This window comes from Cornus florida, unplaced genomic scaffold, assembly GCF_030987335.1.
Source record: "Cornus florida cultivar Cherokee Brave unplaced genomic scaffold, ASM3098733v1 CherokeeBrave_3.0.0_Hap2_Chr02, whole genome shotgun sequence".
NCBI lineage: Eukaryota > Viridiplantae > Streptophyta > Magnoliopsida > Cornales > Cornaceae > Cornus > Cornus florida.
In genome coordinates this window covers 20,582,797-20,600,000 of record NW_026775572.1, presented here as the reverse complement: position 1 = coordinate 20,600,000, position 17,204 = coordinate 20,582,797, and the positions used below count along the sequence as shown (strand labels likewise).

At 33.5% G+C, this 17,204-nt stretch overlaps 1 protein-coding gene across 1 annotated transcript; it reads left to right on the top strand.

Moving 5' to 3' along the window:
• The first annotated feature begins 6,409 nt into the window (after nucleotides 1–6,409).
• On the top strand, nucleotides 6,410–7,435 carry LOC132294146 (zinc finger protein ZAT10-like). Its single transcript, XM_059791899.1, has one exon. It carries the CDS (start codon nucleotides 6,579–6,581, stop codon nucleotides 7,314–7,316), a length of 738 nt encoding a protein of 245 aa, XP_059647882.1. The 5' UTR covers nucleotides 6,410–6,578; the 3' UTR covers nucleotides 7,317–7,435.
• Nucleotides 7,436–17,204: the final 9,769 nt, after the last annotated feature.

The window sequence follows — 17,204 nt, the reverse complement described above, 5'->3', positions numbered from 1 at the left end:
GGCACGTCATAGTTCTTGAGAAGAAAAACTGAAAGGAGCTTGAGAGGAAAACAGAGGGAAGCTTGAGAGATAACAAGGGAGGCTAAAGGAGGAAAAAATGGATTGCTCCTGGGTTAAACCAAGAGCAACGGAGGTGTTGAACGGCAGTCGAAAATCTGTCGAAAAACTCAGAAACGACGTTGAAAGGTTTCAAACCGAAACCTAAAAGTAAGTCTTTATTCTAACTCTTTCCCTTAAACCTGTGTTCTGTGCATGCCTAGGTAGACTCCAGGGATTAAATTAATGCTAAAACATATCTTTTATGCATGTTTAAACTGTGTTTAAGTTTGTTGAATTAAACTGGTTTGAGATTTCTTAAAGTTTCTAACTGAATCATGCTGTCGTTGATTGTAAGCTTTGTTTAAATCTATGTCGTTGATGTATAACAATGACTTGTAATTAATCTGGGACATTGATTTAACTCTAGAGCAAGTAATAAAAATGTTACAGAGGCTCTGGGTATCGCCGGAGGTGAAGAAGACGAAGTAGAATCGGACAACGGCTCTTAAATGAGAGAGAATAGGCTCCCAAAAGGAGGGAGCCAGCTCCCTCAAAGCAAGAGCCAACTCCCACATGGAGGGAGCCGGCTCCCAACTCCTTAGAGCAGGCTCCCAAGGGTGGGAAGCCGGCTCCCATTGTTTTGGAACAGGCTCTCAACTTGTGAGAGTCTGCTATCGCCCTGAAACGTGCAGAATTGGTTTTTTTTGGGCTGTTTGGGCTGTCTGAAGTATTTTTAAACTGTTTAAATTGCATTGAAGGATGGAAATAACTGTGATGGACCTATGAAAATATTATGAAGCATTATCACATTAATGTATTAAGGAATAGAGTAACATAAAGTGAAAGAAAAACCTACAAGTGGAATATTGTTCTTTTAATTTGTTTGCTTACTGAAACTTAGCAAACCTTTCGTATATGATTCAATAATATTTAATTATATTCCAACAGTGTTATAAGTGTAAAGGATTATCTGAAAATATCTGCGCTTGGATTGGATTAAATTGATGTTTTTAATATATTATAAACTGCATCAATTTATGGACTGATTGAAGGATTTAATTGCTTATTATAATTTTAGCAATTTGTCTATATATGATTAAACATTATTAATCATGTTTAGGTACGGTAATAAGCATGATTGACTAACTGAAACTATAGGATGCTTATATGGAATTAATTGATATTTTAACTGTTTAGATTTCATCAATTGTTGGATTTATGAATTTTTATGAAATTTACGTTTAAGAATTTCATTATAATGTGTTCAGTATTGATTCTGATTATCATTATATTGTTCTGGATTATAATTGATAAACTGCTTGTTCTGTTTTGTCAATTGTTGGATTTGTTGTGTGTGTATGCACTGGTATGGGATTGCGGCATACTAGGGACGGATTAGTTCTAAACACTAAGTCTTACCTATTTTGGAATAAGTTGGATTAACTATAAAAGTTAAGTCATACTTATATATATCTATATGCACCGGTATGAGACGGTGGCATATTAGGGATGGTTTAGTTCAAAACACTAAGACCTACCTATTCTGGGGATGGATTAGTTCAAAACACTAAGTCCTACCTATTCAGAAATAAGATGGATTAACTGTAAAAGTTAAGTCCTACTTATAGTTATATGTCAGGTCAATAAATCTTTGAATGACATTCCTTGAACGGATTTTTTTATATATTTATGATTATGGTGCCGTGATATGAGATTGAGTCTCAGGATAATGGTTAGGGTGCGTATATCGCTTACGATGGATAACTGGACATAGTTACTGTTCCCTGATAGGTTTAGATACACATGACCACATTATGTGCGATTTGTATGGTATCTCTACTCAGACTGAAACATACCTATTGAGCTAGTGAGCGTCCTATAATGTGTATTTATACATATATGGACTATTCTAGTTGTTGAGCTATCTAGGATGTATCTGCGTATCGGGTTTCTGTATGGATTGTAGTAGGATAGAACTTGCATGTGGGCCTGACCCACTCTTATTTTTCAGGTGTTCGTCAGTTAAGGCTTAGAGTTTGACCATGCTGAGCAGATACAGTCACTCACTCTTCCGACTACGTAGGACTTCTGTTCTTATTTTAGTTTTGGATGTTGGTTTTGTATTTTACTTTCATTTGGGATTATTAGGGGTTCACCAAATGGATTCCCGAGTTGTACGGATTTGAAAAATTTAATATTATATCAATGTATAATATTTTGAAGATTTTTAATTTAGAATTCTGTCAGCTTATTATTTTATTTTTATTTCATTTTTGTATTCCGTGCTTATTTACTTATTAATTGTTTGGTATCCTTCGGATCTGTGCTTGGACTTGATCATCCGTTGCTCTAGAAATGAGGGGTATCACAACAGAGTAGACAGCAATTCCCTATTTCAACTTGTCTCCTCCTTTCTGTTTACTCAATTAGCTCATCTTCAAAGTCTTGTAGGGGTTTTTGAACTAGTCTCAATAGGTAACCTTTTCCTTAACAAATATTTTCAACATTCTTTTGATTTTTCTTTTCTTTTTGTGCTGAAATTTCATTTTTTTTCAAACACATGCTCTATTTTTTTTTTTTTTAAAAAAAAAAATAATAATCTTTATAGCTTTTATGAGCAATATGACCTAGTCAACTTCACGATGATTGTTAATTAAAATTTTCAAAGTTGGATTAGTGCACATGAAAAATATGAACTCAAGAGACTTATCTCTAAAAAGAAATAAACAAAGCAAATTGTCTTTCAACATATAGATTACACATCAAGAATATTTTCATCAAATAATCATGTGTCCCCAACTTGTATTGAAAAATAATGAATTCAAGAAAAATAATTATCACTCATGCATCGACAAGAAAAATATGACCATCACTTTCTCTTGAAAGAAAAACAACTTAAATCCTAAACTACAAGATATGGTCCAATGGAAACAAGATATTCATCAAAGCATAGTCCATGACCATAAAAACTCTTTAGGATTTACTCTGAGGGTTTTGCACCCAATGACCATAAAAACTCTTTAGGATTTACTCTAGGGGTTTTGCACCCAATGACCTATTGGAAACAAATTCAATGGCATCAAAAGACACATCCAATTTTAAATCCTTTTTCTTCACCCAAATAACTTTCACATTCAATTTTTGAAGAGATTTTTGAGAACCATCAACAAAACTCTTTTTCTTATCTGAATTCCTTTTAGCATGAGAATTTTTTAGTTTATTCCAATTATTTTGCTTTCTAGCATGAAACCTATTTTCTGCAAAGAAATTATCACCATGAAAATCAGAACAATTATTATCTCTTCTCTTCTTAAAACACTAGTGCTGACTATGTCCAGTTCTACCACAATAAGAACAATAAAGCACTTTAGACACACTCTTAGCATGCATAGGCTTAAGAAAAAGCTTAGACTTAAAAATAGGCACATTTAAGTTCATGGGTTCAACAAATACAGTTTGACCCTTTTTACTAGATGAAGCCTCATTAAAACCTAATCCAGTTTTATCATCTACATACTTACCAACACTAATCATCTTATCAAGCTTAATCTGTCCAGAAGTAAAAGTAATTAATTTCTCTTGTGACTTTTTCAATTCAAGCTCAAGAAAATTAAATTTGGCAATAAGAGATTCTCTAGTAGAATTAGCTTGACTTACCTAGCTCTCGAGAATTTTTACTTTACCTTGAAGATTCTGAATTTCAACTTTGTTCTTCTCAAGCAATTTCTGTTTTTGCTATTCTCCTTCTTCAAGATATCATTCTCCCTTTTCATCAACTCTAGTTCCTCAGACTGCTTCTAACTAGCCTTTAACATTGCCTCAAAGATTTTCAATGTATTGCTTTCACTTGGTTCTTTTTCAATTTTCTTATCGTCCGAATCATAAGAACCAACCTTGTTTAATGTCCCAAATTTGTTAGAATCTCCTACAGAAAAAGAAGAATCATTAGGAGTATCATTATCAACATGAGCAATAAAAGCAATAGAATCATCTTTCTTATTTTTCTTATCTTTCAATTTAGAAGGATCTCCTTTAATAGAATTTTTATTCTTTCTATTTTTAAGGAGTCTTCCATATCTTTTAGATAAACGAGAAAGTTCCTTGTCAGAACTTAAACCATTAAAAACAAGATCCAATTCACCCTTATTCATAGGATTTTCCATCATTAATTTTTGAAAACAAAAATAATTTTATTTTTCAAAAAAAACTTCCACAAGGATTAACTCAATGTATATAGGATGGCTTTGATAACACTTGTTGAGTGTGCACAGCAGAATGGTTGTGGAATATAATCTGGATAGATAACCTAGAGGATGGTGAATAGATTTAACTTACTCTTTTATCCATTTTTTACTTATTTTAATTTTACCGAAATAAAACTAAAATCAAATCACAAAACAAAAATAAAGTGCAAGTAAAGTAAATAGAATTTGAGAGATTACGCCAGGATTTATCGAGGAAACCCCAATTGGTAGATAGACCAATTGTAACAGGAAAAACCTTGTTGCCTGTCCAACAGCTCTCGACCTCAGGCTTACTCTTGATCTCTGTAGAAGAGTTGCAGGTAGATCAGACAACACTCCCCGAATGCTCTGATCCCTTCAAAGTGTGATCGATTCACCCATTTTCTTCTAGATCTGAATTTTATGAAGAACGCATGAATTCTGCTTTTCCGGAATTTCTGAATCTTCAATTATGCTTCAATTCCGATGAGATAGAGAACAACACTACTAAATCACTCTTGTGTTTATGTGTGTGCTCTCAAAAATAAAATCAGAAAAATCAAATTGATTTTCTGAATGAATAAAAAATATTTCTAAAAGATGGCTCTTTAATAGATCTGAATTTTGTATGCAAAAGCCATATAAAAATATCTCTCTAAAGGCTTTCTCAAAATATAGAATTGATATTCCATAAAACCATGAATAAATCTAGATGACTAACAAGGTTTATATAGAGTTTAGAATGTCTTAATCCCTCTGAAAATATAGAAAATTTCGTGTATAGGACTTGGAAGGAAGTTTGATCCAAAAAGGAATCAAAACGGATAAGGAAACTAAAGTTCTATACTGATCGGGACTTCTTGAACCGGTACTAGAATGTGGCTACCGGTTCCAGAAGGTCAGAAGACTTTCCGACGCACTCTTGCTACTATTTCAGCCTTTGGCTACCGGTACCAAGAAGTTCCCACCGGTTCCCAATGGACAGAAGTGAATTCCTCATTTGGCTACTAGTACTAGTACCAAAAGGACAGGAGTGGCTACCAGTACCAGATTTTGGCTACCAGTATCAAATGGACAGAATATAAATTTCCTAAACACTTTAAACTTTCAAAACTTCCCAAGTGTTCTCACAAACTCACATACCTTTTTAAAACATTGTTCTCATCATCTCGGAGCATTGAAAACCATGAACACTTGAACTTTTTTAAATCCGCATCCGATCTTCAACCTTGAAATTCTGAACCAAACTTTTACAACTCGATTGAACTTGTTTTGACAACGAAATTAGCCAATATACAATATATATTTTTTTCACAATTTCTCCAAAATATATATTTCATATTGTAAATCAGTAATACTTTTAAAATAAAAGGTGGAGCTTCAAATTCGTACGTAGAAAAATAAATTTATAAATGTGTATTTTTTTTTTTACAAATGAAAATAATATATACTTCTTCACTCCTAAAATAAATATCCACTTTTTTATTTTTGACTGTTGAAAAATAAATGCTTCATTTAAAAAGTTAAAATATTATTTTTTATGTATCCATTCCTTTCTAGATCCATAATTACTATCAAATTGAAGAGATAGACAAAATGAGTCTTAATTATGTAATTTATATATGTATGGAGAAGTTATAAGTGTATCCATAAAAAAAAAATATTTATTAAAAAAAAGAAGAAGAAGAAGAAGAAAAAAGGGCCTTGGTTGGAAAACCCACGAAATTACACACAAATATATATGCGCACACACACATATATACATATATATATATACTAGTAGTATTTTTATTTATTTTTGCTTTAAAGTAAAGAATATTCGACCTTGAAGAAAAGGAAAAAAAGAAAGAAAGTAAGAAGTAACGCGTAAGCGTACGCGCTCAATCGTATTGGATGATGTATTTGGGTGTGAGAAGAGTGAATAGTAAGTCCAGTATGCGTAGGTTTGTTTTGACTTGGAAGAAGTCATTGGGAATAGGCTGAGTCGCCTCGCCTCGCCACCCCTACCCTTCCACCACTCCCACTCTTATTGACCGACTTCACTCCCACCAACTCATCACCACCAGACGTGACTCCCTCCTCTCTCTCTCTCTCTCTATTTGTAGATATTATATATATCTATACATATATACCAATTATAAATTACACACAAACACACACGTATATTGCCTACACAACACTCCCACTGCCATTCCTCACGCAACTTCCACCCACTTCTCCTTATATACCCTCTCCACATCCCTCACTCTCTCATTCTAACAAACCATCTCTTTTCTTGCTCACTTTCTCTCTCTATTGCTACATCTATTCTCTGCTATGGATATTGAAATTCTCAGCTCTCCAACCATGGCCTCTCCTTCGTTCCACTACGACGAAGCAGACCTCCACTCTCTCGAGCCATGGACCAAGAGAAAGCGATCAAAGCGTCCAAGAATCGAAGGCCCAACAACGGAGGAAGAGTATCTGGCTCTCTGCCTCATCATGCTCGCTCGCGGCGGCGCCGCCTCCACCACCGACGATCAGACCGACTCTCCACCGTCTCCCAAACTCTCTTACAAGTGCAGTGTCTGTGATAAAGCCTTTTCATCTTACCAAGCTCTCGGTGGTCACAAGGCCAGTCACCGGAAAGCCGCAGCCGCCGCCGCCTCTGAAGACAACCCCTCCACCTCCACCACCAACACCACGACGACGACGACGATAACCACTTCCGCCACCGTTCTAAACCCAAGTGGTCGGACCCACGAGTGCTCCATCTGCCACAAGGTCTTCCCCACCGGGCAAGCCCTCGGCGGCCATAAGCGCCGTCACTACGAAGGCGGCAAAGGCAACGGCACCGGCAACGGAAACGCCGGAGCCGGCAGTGGCATGGCGACGTCTGAGAGCGCAGGGTCTACTCACAGTCACCGGAACTTCGACTTGAACTTGCCGGCCTTGCCGGAATTCCATCTGGGGTTGAACGTTGACTGCGGTAGAAAAAGTCAACTTACCGGTGAACAAGAAGCGGAGAGTCCTCTGCCGACTAAGAAACCGCGTTTATCAATTATGGAAAATTGAAATCTCCCTCAATTTGATTAGATTATGATTTGATTTTCAATTTGTTTGTTGATAAATGTAATTCATTCATTGATTCATTTATAAAATAAAACTGTGATTATTATTGTTGTTATTATTAATTAATTTTGTTGCTTTGGAGTATGCTATATTGAGTAGGGCACAGGGAGTGAGAGATTGGTGGTGTGTGCATGTTGAAGTGTGTGAATTCATTCCATAACCACCCATGTGATTCATGCCTAAATGCACATGTTCTGTGGATTGAATCAATTAAATTGATGTAACACAAAACCTAATATCATATGATAATAAATAAATAAATAAACAGTGACACTAATTGTGCACCAAATACATAGTCTATTCTACAACCGATAAACACTTTCATCAATTTTAATACAACATTTACTTCTTCTCACTAATTTGATAAAATAGATTTCCTTTCCTTTTAAAATATTTTTATCCATGATTGACAATTGTTATAAAAATCAGTGAACACTTCTATCATCTTCTATCATTTTTTGTTGAAATTTTTTCCGCTTGTCAGTAATTTTATAATATAGACTATCTCTACTCTTAAAATAATTTTATTAATAATTAATAACTCATTCAGTTATAAAATCAATGGACACTTCTTTTACTGTTCATAGAATATTGATTTCCCTGATTGCTCACCAGTCACCACTGTTATATGTCTATACACACACACATATACATGGATGAAGAAGTGGACAAGTGATTGCCATTGCTGGCTCTGCCTGCAAGCTGCATGCACTTTGTGTGCAAGGGCACTTTTCTCGGCTCAGTTCTAGGCAATGATGGAATTAAATTCAGTATGGGTCCAATATAAATCAGAATTCCGGTTCATACTTTAATGACTATTTTATTTATAAATTCGTGAATTTTATGACACGCACATGCAACATATGGATAATTTGGCTGGATAATTTGGCTGGCATTAGTATCCGATCTAATATCTGATATATTATACAAAATCTTTACGAAGTTGCCAAGATTTATCGGTGAAAAGATAATTATTATTATTTTTATTTTTTACTTACTTTTTTGGAGTTGAATTCGAGGCGTGGATCTTAAAAAATAAATAAATATATCCACATGTTTCTGAAGTAATACCATAACATAACTCTCTTGCAATCATGATAATATGAGCCAAGTTAAATTGTAATATGATTGCAAGTACCTTTTTGTCTCAGTAGTTGGGTTATTTTTTAGGAATCCGTGTTTAAACCTCGTAACCTCTCCCATAACTTCTAATTATTAACCCTTAAAAAAAGAAATTGTTGTCTAATTGAACTCGGAATTTTTAATTTTAATTAAACTAAAAAATGTTACTTGCCAAACTCAAGGTCTCAAACTAAGTGGGTATTTGTGATTGCTTCTTTACTAGTGAAAAGTACTCTTATTTTAAAAAATTACGGTGCAATGTGTTTGGTGAAAAAATAAAACTCTTATAAATGGTAAATGTTAGGTATAAAAAGTGCCTTTAAGTGAAGTTGGAATCGCAGCTTTTAAAATTGCGTTATTATAAAGGTTCATATTTTTAGGTAACTACTTTTCTTTAAGACAATTTAATTCCTTTATATTTTTTATAAATACAATTGTATCTCTTCTACAAACAAATAGCAAACAATATGGATTTTGTAACAGACTAAAATCCTAATTTATTTTGGGACTCTAGCTACCTTCCAATCTCAGTTTATTTTGAAACTCTGAATTATATAATTGTTAAATGTTTAATTTTTAATAAATTATGATTTGTAATTTATTTTTAAAATAACTATAATACATTTATACTATTATCTTAAATAACAAGTAATACGATTATTAATTGTGGTTAAAGTGTTTAGTTTTATTTTATGAAATGTTGTCTATATTGCAAAATATTATATTATTAAATTTCATTATTAGATAGTATATGAACAAATTTGCTTAATTTATTATTGGAAGATCCCAAATCAGATACAAATTAATCATCATTAAAATATGTTTAACTCATTTATATTTTAGTACTCAATACCAATTCGATATCATAAACAAAATATGTGATATTAAAAAAAAAAAAAAAACAATACAAGTTGATCTTTATAAATTATTGAACTCAATACAATTTTATAATATTTAATATTAGGGAATTAGTATATGTTTAGTGTAAGGGTAATATAGTAAAATTAGTAATAAAAGTGCTTTAAACAATATTATTAGCAAACAATACGCTATTTATTTTTTACAGGTGTTTTTGAGCCATATTTGTCTCGAGTAATTAATTAATATTATAATTTAGATATATTGATAATATAAAATAAAAAAAAGGTTGAAAGCGTCCATTGTGGAGTTATCTGTCATCCACACGTAAACGGGAGGTTTGGCGCTTGACAGGTAAGAATGACGAGGCCTTAACAACAAGATAGATTGCTTTGACAGACGGACAACTTTGCCAGATTTAGATCCATGAGATATATTAGTTTCTGGAGTTATGGGGGCAATTATGACATATGGCTACTTAACCTACGTTGCTTTCTCGGACGGTTACAACAGTTTGATATGTACTAGAAAGAAAAATTAGAATATTATAATTAAAAAACAATAAAAAAAACCATGTTTTCTAAATAGTTTTAAGAAGACTACCTTAATTTTTTATTATTATATTTTAAAAACTCACACAATCATTTATTTATATGGAGACTTTAAGGTGTATGTCCACGGGTTGCTCTTGGTCTAGTCTAGCCCACTATATATATGGCAATTTTTTTTTTTTGTATTTTATATGTATATACATATGAAAATTTTTATATAATGTTCTCCTAAAATAATTAATTTTTAAATTTTTTTCTAATTTTTTTTATTTTTAATTTATATTCAATTTCCTTTAAAAAAAAGCTAAATTTTCCTTGTTAAATTAAATTTTAATTTTTTTCCCTTTTACTCTTTCAAATAATTTTTATTTTTCCTTAACATTGTGCCCCTAAACTAAAATCCTGACTTCGCCCCTACTTTAAATTACAATTCTTAACATTAGTCGCCATCGCTTACTTTATTGCTAATAAAATGCAAGCAACAGTGCTCACATACGATCTGTCATGACTACAAACCAAACATTTATATGTGGTTTTTTCTTTTATTTTTTATTTCTAAGGATAGCTAAGTATATTTTTACACACATTTTACAAATTGTCCTTATACTCTAATACTGGATTAATGACCCGTATGTGGGGCTTTCTAGATCAATCTTGAATGTTCCAACTAAAAATTGTCATTATTATTATTATTATGAGTAATGATACCTAAAGAATTTATATTCATTAAAAGTCAATAAAATCAAGTATACATCCCATTGGATAACATAAAAAAAAGTAAAAAACCGCTAGAATAATTTTCTAATTATTTTTAGAGAAAATAGAAAAGAAGCACATGGAAATTAATTAGGCAGGTGGAGAAGACTTTTTGAAAGTCCATGGTATTGTCGGAGGAAGAAGTTGAATTTCAATAGTTTTGAATACTGAAATAAAAGTAGTCCATGCATGGGGTGGTCTGGTCTACATACAATGAAAACCCACGTACAGTGGGGGATGCTGGCGTTCTTTCTAGATTGATTGATAGGCTTCACCTTTAAGCAACCTAATTCATTTTCGTATGTCTTTGGGATGTCATTAAGACGTCACCTACTAGCCGCTTAATCCTGTCGGCGCATGGGCCTCATCGGCCAATTTTTTAAGGCCCAAACATGTTTTGATAGGGCTTTGGACATTTGTCACCCAACTTGTCCTCAACAGGTATATATATATATATATATATATATATATATATATATATATATATATATATAATCTATAAAATGCCACTCAGAAAGGCAATTACACACCACCTCAGCCGTGAAGCCATAAAATGTTGTGTTACAATGGAAAGTTAGGAAATATATATATATATATATTAAAGTGGTTCGTGATAGGAAGTACTGTACAGTCTAACTTTTGGAGGGTTTTTTGGTGCTTTAGTGTGATGGTATTTATTTTATTATGAATTTTCTGTATTTTGTCTTTTTCTTAAAATAGTAAAATCCGTGCAACCCGTGGATGTACTTCTAGTTTGTGGGTGACCGGCGTATTGTATTGTGTATTCTTGTTTGCGGGTTTGATCTATTTTATGTGATTTTTTGCAACAGCTCGATTGGGCCAATGAGTTGAATTATTCATGAGGGTCGGGTTCCAATTTGATTGCTTAGGCCCAACTCCAGCACCTGACCTTGCAAATTTATTTTTGTCATTCCAAAATATAGTCACGGCCCATTCTCCTCAGTCCTCCGTGGACCTAGTTACAATGATTGTATTCAAACTTTACACTTCCAGTTTCAGAGATATGCCAACATTCACGTGTCTTTTTAAGCGCAGACATTTATATTTTCGGAAGATGATTAATGCACTTATTTTTATTTTTATTTTTTATTCCATTTTTTTTATAAAAATTTTAAAGACAAACACACTCTTAATACTTCTTGATTACCCTAGAGTTAGGGACACTAATGTTATTTCACTACGAATAGAGAGCATTTAGTAAAATGAGGAGTGCAAATATTGGCTGGTGCTGTGTCAATATATTTATGAAAAAAGTTCTCCAACTATATGGCAAATGGCAACAATATGTCTCATCAATAATTATCACATATCAATAACCTTGTTTTGCTAAAAAAATAAAATTTCAGAAAATATTTTCCCTTATCTGGTGGTAAAATATATATTTTAATTTAATTTTTTTTTTTTTGTGTTTGGTAAAAGTTTAGATTGAGATTAAGGACTAGTCTATCAAGCTAAATGTGTAAAATAACTTATCGAAAATTGATAGGTAAATTATTTTTGTTAGATTTAAATATTATTTTTCTTCGTAAATGTTTATGACAACTAAATACTAGAAAATAAGAAAAAAAAAAAAATTACATCTAAACAAACGGAGCCGCAGTGTAATATAATTTTTTCCAAACTATCAATAATTAGCCATCATAATCCTTAACCCTAATATAAATTAGGGTAAAGTACATTAAACCCCCTTGAACTATTGGTCATTTGCAAGAAACCCCTGAATTACAAAAAACCCCCCTGAATTATGATTTTGTTGCAATTTACCCCCTTGAACTATTAGTCATTTGCAAGATACCCCCTGAACTACAAAAAACCCCCCTGAACTATGATTTTGTTGCAATTTACCCACCTGACATCAGCTTCCGATACCGAAAATTTTGAAAGACCAGTTTACCCTTATAACACACTGCGTTGTTTTAACTTATACACTTTTTACATTTTATTTTTATTTTTATTTTTTATTTTTTTCTTGCCAAAAGATGTTTTTCACCCAACACAACTCGAAACAGAGAGCTAGATAGAGAAAGAGAAGAGACCAAAGAAATTCGAGGTCGGCGGGATGGCTCGGTCTCGGATGATGGCAGCTTGTGCGCGGAGGACTTGGTTGTGATGAGAGCTCAGTTGACTCGGTCGTGAACTGTGGAGGCGGCAGCGAGCTCAAGGGGGCTCGGCAGTGAACTGTGGACAGCTGTGTGCTCGAAACACAAACGACGGTGTGCTCGGCTATGGAGATAGCGAAATAGGCCGGCGAGCTTGGAATGGACGGTGGAATGGACCGGCAAGCAAGGTGAGTTGAACAGAGGGCAAGGCGGTGACGGCGATGGGCTGACGCAACGGTGCAGAGAAATGCGATATATATGGGTGACGGATCTAGCGAGTGGTGCAACGGCTATGATGGAGCTATGATAGAGACCCACCGATCCCAGCAACAAATTCCTTGGCTTCATCGTCCCTTTCAGTCAATCAATTCGCACAGATGGGGTAAACTGCAAAAAAATATATAATTCAGAGGGGTTTCTTGCACATACCCCAATAGTTTAGGGGTTTTTTTTTGCAACTTTTATAGTTCAGGGGGGTTTTTTGCACACACCCCAATAGTTCAAGGGGGTTTTTTGCAACTTTTATAATTCAGGGGGATTTCTTGCACATACTCCAATAGTTCAGGGGGGTTTAATGCACTTTACCCTATAAATTATCGATTATTTATGACCAATCAGCTATTCCTGCTTTCTCGTTGGTGCAACCTCAATTTTGTTGAACTTTGCCAACCGTAAGGAGCTAAATCTGAGAAAACCTAACGCATAGAATGTGGTGGTATGTCCTTGGATTGAAACTCTCGAGTTGTGAGAAAATTATGTTTGTTTGGAGAAATGTCACAATCTTTTTAATTGATATCATAACTACTATATACATTTGGAGATCAATGTGAAATATTTCCAATTTCCTTTTAAGGTTGAAAATACTATCAATATGATTGTCTGTGTCTCCAATATTGTTATATATATATATATCATGAGACAAGCGGTTAGCATCACTCACCATGTGTAAGAGAGAGAGAGAGAGTGTGTGTGTGTGTGAGAGAGAGAGAGAGAGAGAGATCTATGGTTGGTATTTCATGGTTAAGGTGTCAATCATCATCTCCATTAGCTACATATACTACCAGAGAGAAAAGCAGACAGAAAGCCAAACTCTAAGGCTTTGTTTGGGCCATATAATTGAAAGGGCATGAAAGTCTCAACACAAGTATTGTATAATTGGGTCGCGCACAAATGAGTTTGGAACTTGCAAAGTTTAGTGATTCTTTTTAGTTGGGGCTCTTTAAAGTTGGAATATTCTCTCAATTTTGTCAAATCTTTATTGCACTCCCCCTTGAGATCTATAAACTCACTTGACTTGAGTATCATCTCTTGTTCTCTTTACACTCTTCACCTTTGAGCTCAAACTTACATTATATATTCCATATATATCTTGTCTCCATTTCTCTTAGTTTTCTAATTAGTCCTAAAACCACTTTGCCTAGCCAAAATTGATTAATTTCTCAACCAAATTAATCAAAGCCCAAATGATTCTTGTTATGCATTACAATCTTTTACTATAAAAAATTAAACAAAATAGTGTGGTGGAAAAATGATAAAAGCTCTTGATCAATATTTTACTGATTAATGCGTTCATTGTTGATTTGAACACTTTGAAATGAGAAACACATCTTATTTATCACTAATTAATCAGTATTTTACTGATTGATGTGTACATTATTGATTTGAATACTTTAAAATGAGAGACACATCTTCTTATTAATCACTAATTAAAATTTTTTTTTAAACACTATAATTAAAATAAGAAAAAAAATAAATCGTCAAGTGTAACATAACTCTAATTACTATGTAAGATGGGATGATGCATTGTCAACCCTCAATATATAATTTTTTTTTTCTTGAGGCATGTCATGTTGTGATGATTAAGGTATCTTCTTGGCCTAACTTGGGATAATTAGGCAAGGTAGCTAGTAGCTTTTAAAGTGATCTACTAAAAAAATAAGCATTGGTGGCCATGTGCACATTTTGGTAGATCATCAAGAGGACTTTATTTTTCTCTCTAGTTATATATAGTACAATATTAATGAGTTGTAAAAAAAACAATTAGCTAGAAGGGATCAATTGCTAGCTAAGATTGTAATCTATAACCATTCAATATCTTGTACTTCAGACATAGTATCCCCACTGTCTAGTATTGTTTCCATTGTCCCCATGAGTTTCTCTCTCTCTCTCTATATATATATATTATGTGGCATGGTTAGGGACACAGTAAGCAATTGGGGGTTTGAGATGATTCTCCTTAAAATTAGGGATTCCATGCAAGTTGGGGAGATTTTTATCTCAACAAAAAAGCAGTTTGATTAATGGTGTCAAATGTACCAAAACAGATAGAAAAAACATGTGGTGGGTCAAAGTGGACACACGGGACCGCCTAGTCCACACAACTAGCATATGTCCGTAAGCAAGTGCAATATATTCTTATAAGATTCTAAAGAGTTCAAACTCGGCGTGAATGGCCCATCTCAACACCCACAATGCATGACCAAACCCTACCCCAACGCCATCACTTTTCTTGACAAAGCTACAGCCAGTGAAGTTGGGAGCTGAGAATGGAAGCATCTTTTGGGAAAAAAAAAACCAAATCTCATACATGCATAGGAGTTTTAACTGTACTTATAGTGACATAGTCAGCATCATGTGTGCAGTAGTACTTAAGATACCCTCTTAGGGAATAGAGAGAGAATAGGGGGGCCTTAAAATGTGGTGGGTAATGGGATTTCTATTTGTAAAGATATGTTGCACTATTATAGGGATGTGTATCATGTGCTAAAGAAGAGGCCATGAGGGGAATAATATGACACACTAGGGTTTTTTAGATTCCATTTAGATAGATGAACTGAAATTAATGGTTTAGTTTTATAGATTTAATAATGTGTAATTGTGAGATTGTGTTTTGTAAGTTTGTTTATACTTTAGTTAAGCTCTCCAAATTTGTATATAAATCTCTTGTCAGACGTTGTCGGCTGACGATGTTAAAGAAAAGAATGAAATGATTAATTTACTTTGAGTGACCTAGTTGATAAAGCGCCCGGCTCCCCAAGTGGGAGTGCCCGTGTTTGAGTCCCCCCTCCCCCTAATTCGCTGGGGAAAAAAATTAAATTAGAGGGAATGAGGAGGGCAATAAGGGCATTATAAATTACTTTTTTAATGATGTCGAGCGAAAAAACATGTCTGTTACACGAGGGAGAAGACTGATTTGTGTAAAAAATAGAATAGGGGTCTGACTGAAGATATGCAAATTTGGGAGTCTAACAAATGTATAAAGAAAATTTCAAGAGATCTAAATGAATTTTACTTTTTCTATTTCTTTTTGACCGATTGATCGTGGATTCTAAATTCTTAGTTTCTATTTTAAAGGGTAGTAGGGTATATGGTGTGGTTCAAGAGAAAGATGAAAGCTGACATAGGGAGTGAGAGAGAAATAATTGGGGGTTGATAATCTGTAATTTTTTTTTTTTATTCTCCTAGTTAAATCTCTCTCTAATTTTCATCTTAGACTTAAATTATACATTGAACTACGTAAATTTTTGTATCTTTGATTGTGTTCTTAGTTTTAAAATGTTAATGACAATGTGAAAGATGTAAATGGTGGGAGATGAAGATTCATTGAAATGAGAGCTTTGGGAATGTCAAAAGAGATCATACAATTGAGGAGTTTGACTAGACCTCTCAAAGACATTTTGCTAAACATTTTAGATTATTATACACAAAGATAAGTGGACTATGGGGCAGTAAAGTATCGAGTTTCATATGCAGATCTTTTTGTTGAAAGTGTCTTACGTATGTGATTGCGTAAACTTTTCAGTGATTGTTCTTATCAAATGTATGAAAATCCTAGAAAGGAGCATTGAAATTCTACCAAGTGGATATGTTAAAAATATGTTGTATCAACATTGAATTTGGATAAGAATTATTTGGGTTCCACTTGTTTAAAGTTTAAAAAACTTGTTTAAAATCAACTTATTATTATTTTGGAGATTGATGTGCTGCTTAGTTTTAGATTGTTCAAAATCAACTTTAATGAATGGAGCTAAGAATTATTTGGATTCCACTTATTTATTACAAAAATTGTTCCTAAGATGGAAAATTTTGTTTTCAAACGTTAAAAAAATATAAAATAATAATAAAAAAGATAAGAGATTTTTGTGATGCTTATTTTATTGTGTAGTTGGGTATATAGCAATTGGGAGTTTCCCAATAACGTTTTGTTGGGGTCAAGAGGAGACTCCTTGGTGACGTAGCTTTGTGCCCTCAAAATGTTTTTCCAACACGACCTTAGTGGTTACATTTTAGGCCACTCAATATAAAACATTTTGTTGTGAGAATTTGTTTTCTTCTAATACCATTAAATTTCTTTGTGATAGTTAAAAATTACACCCATGCATGCATCACATTGTTTCATATGAAGTTCAAATTGTTCACTCTTA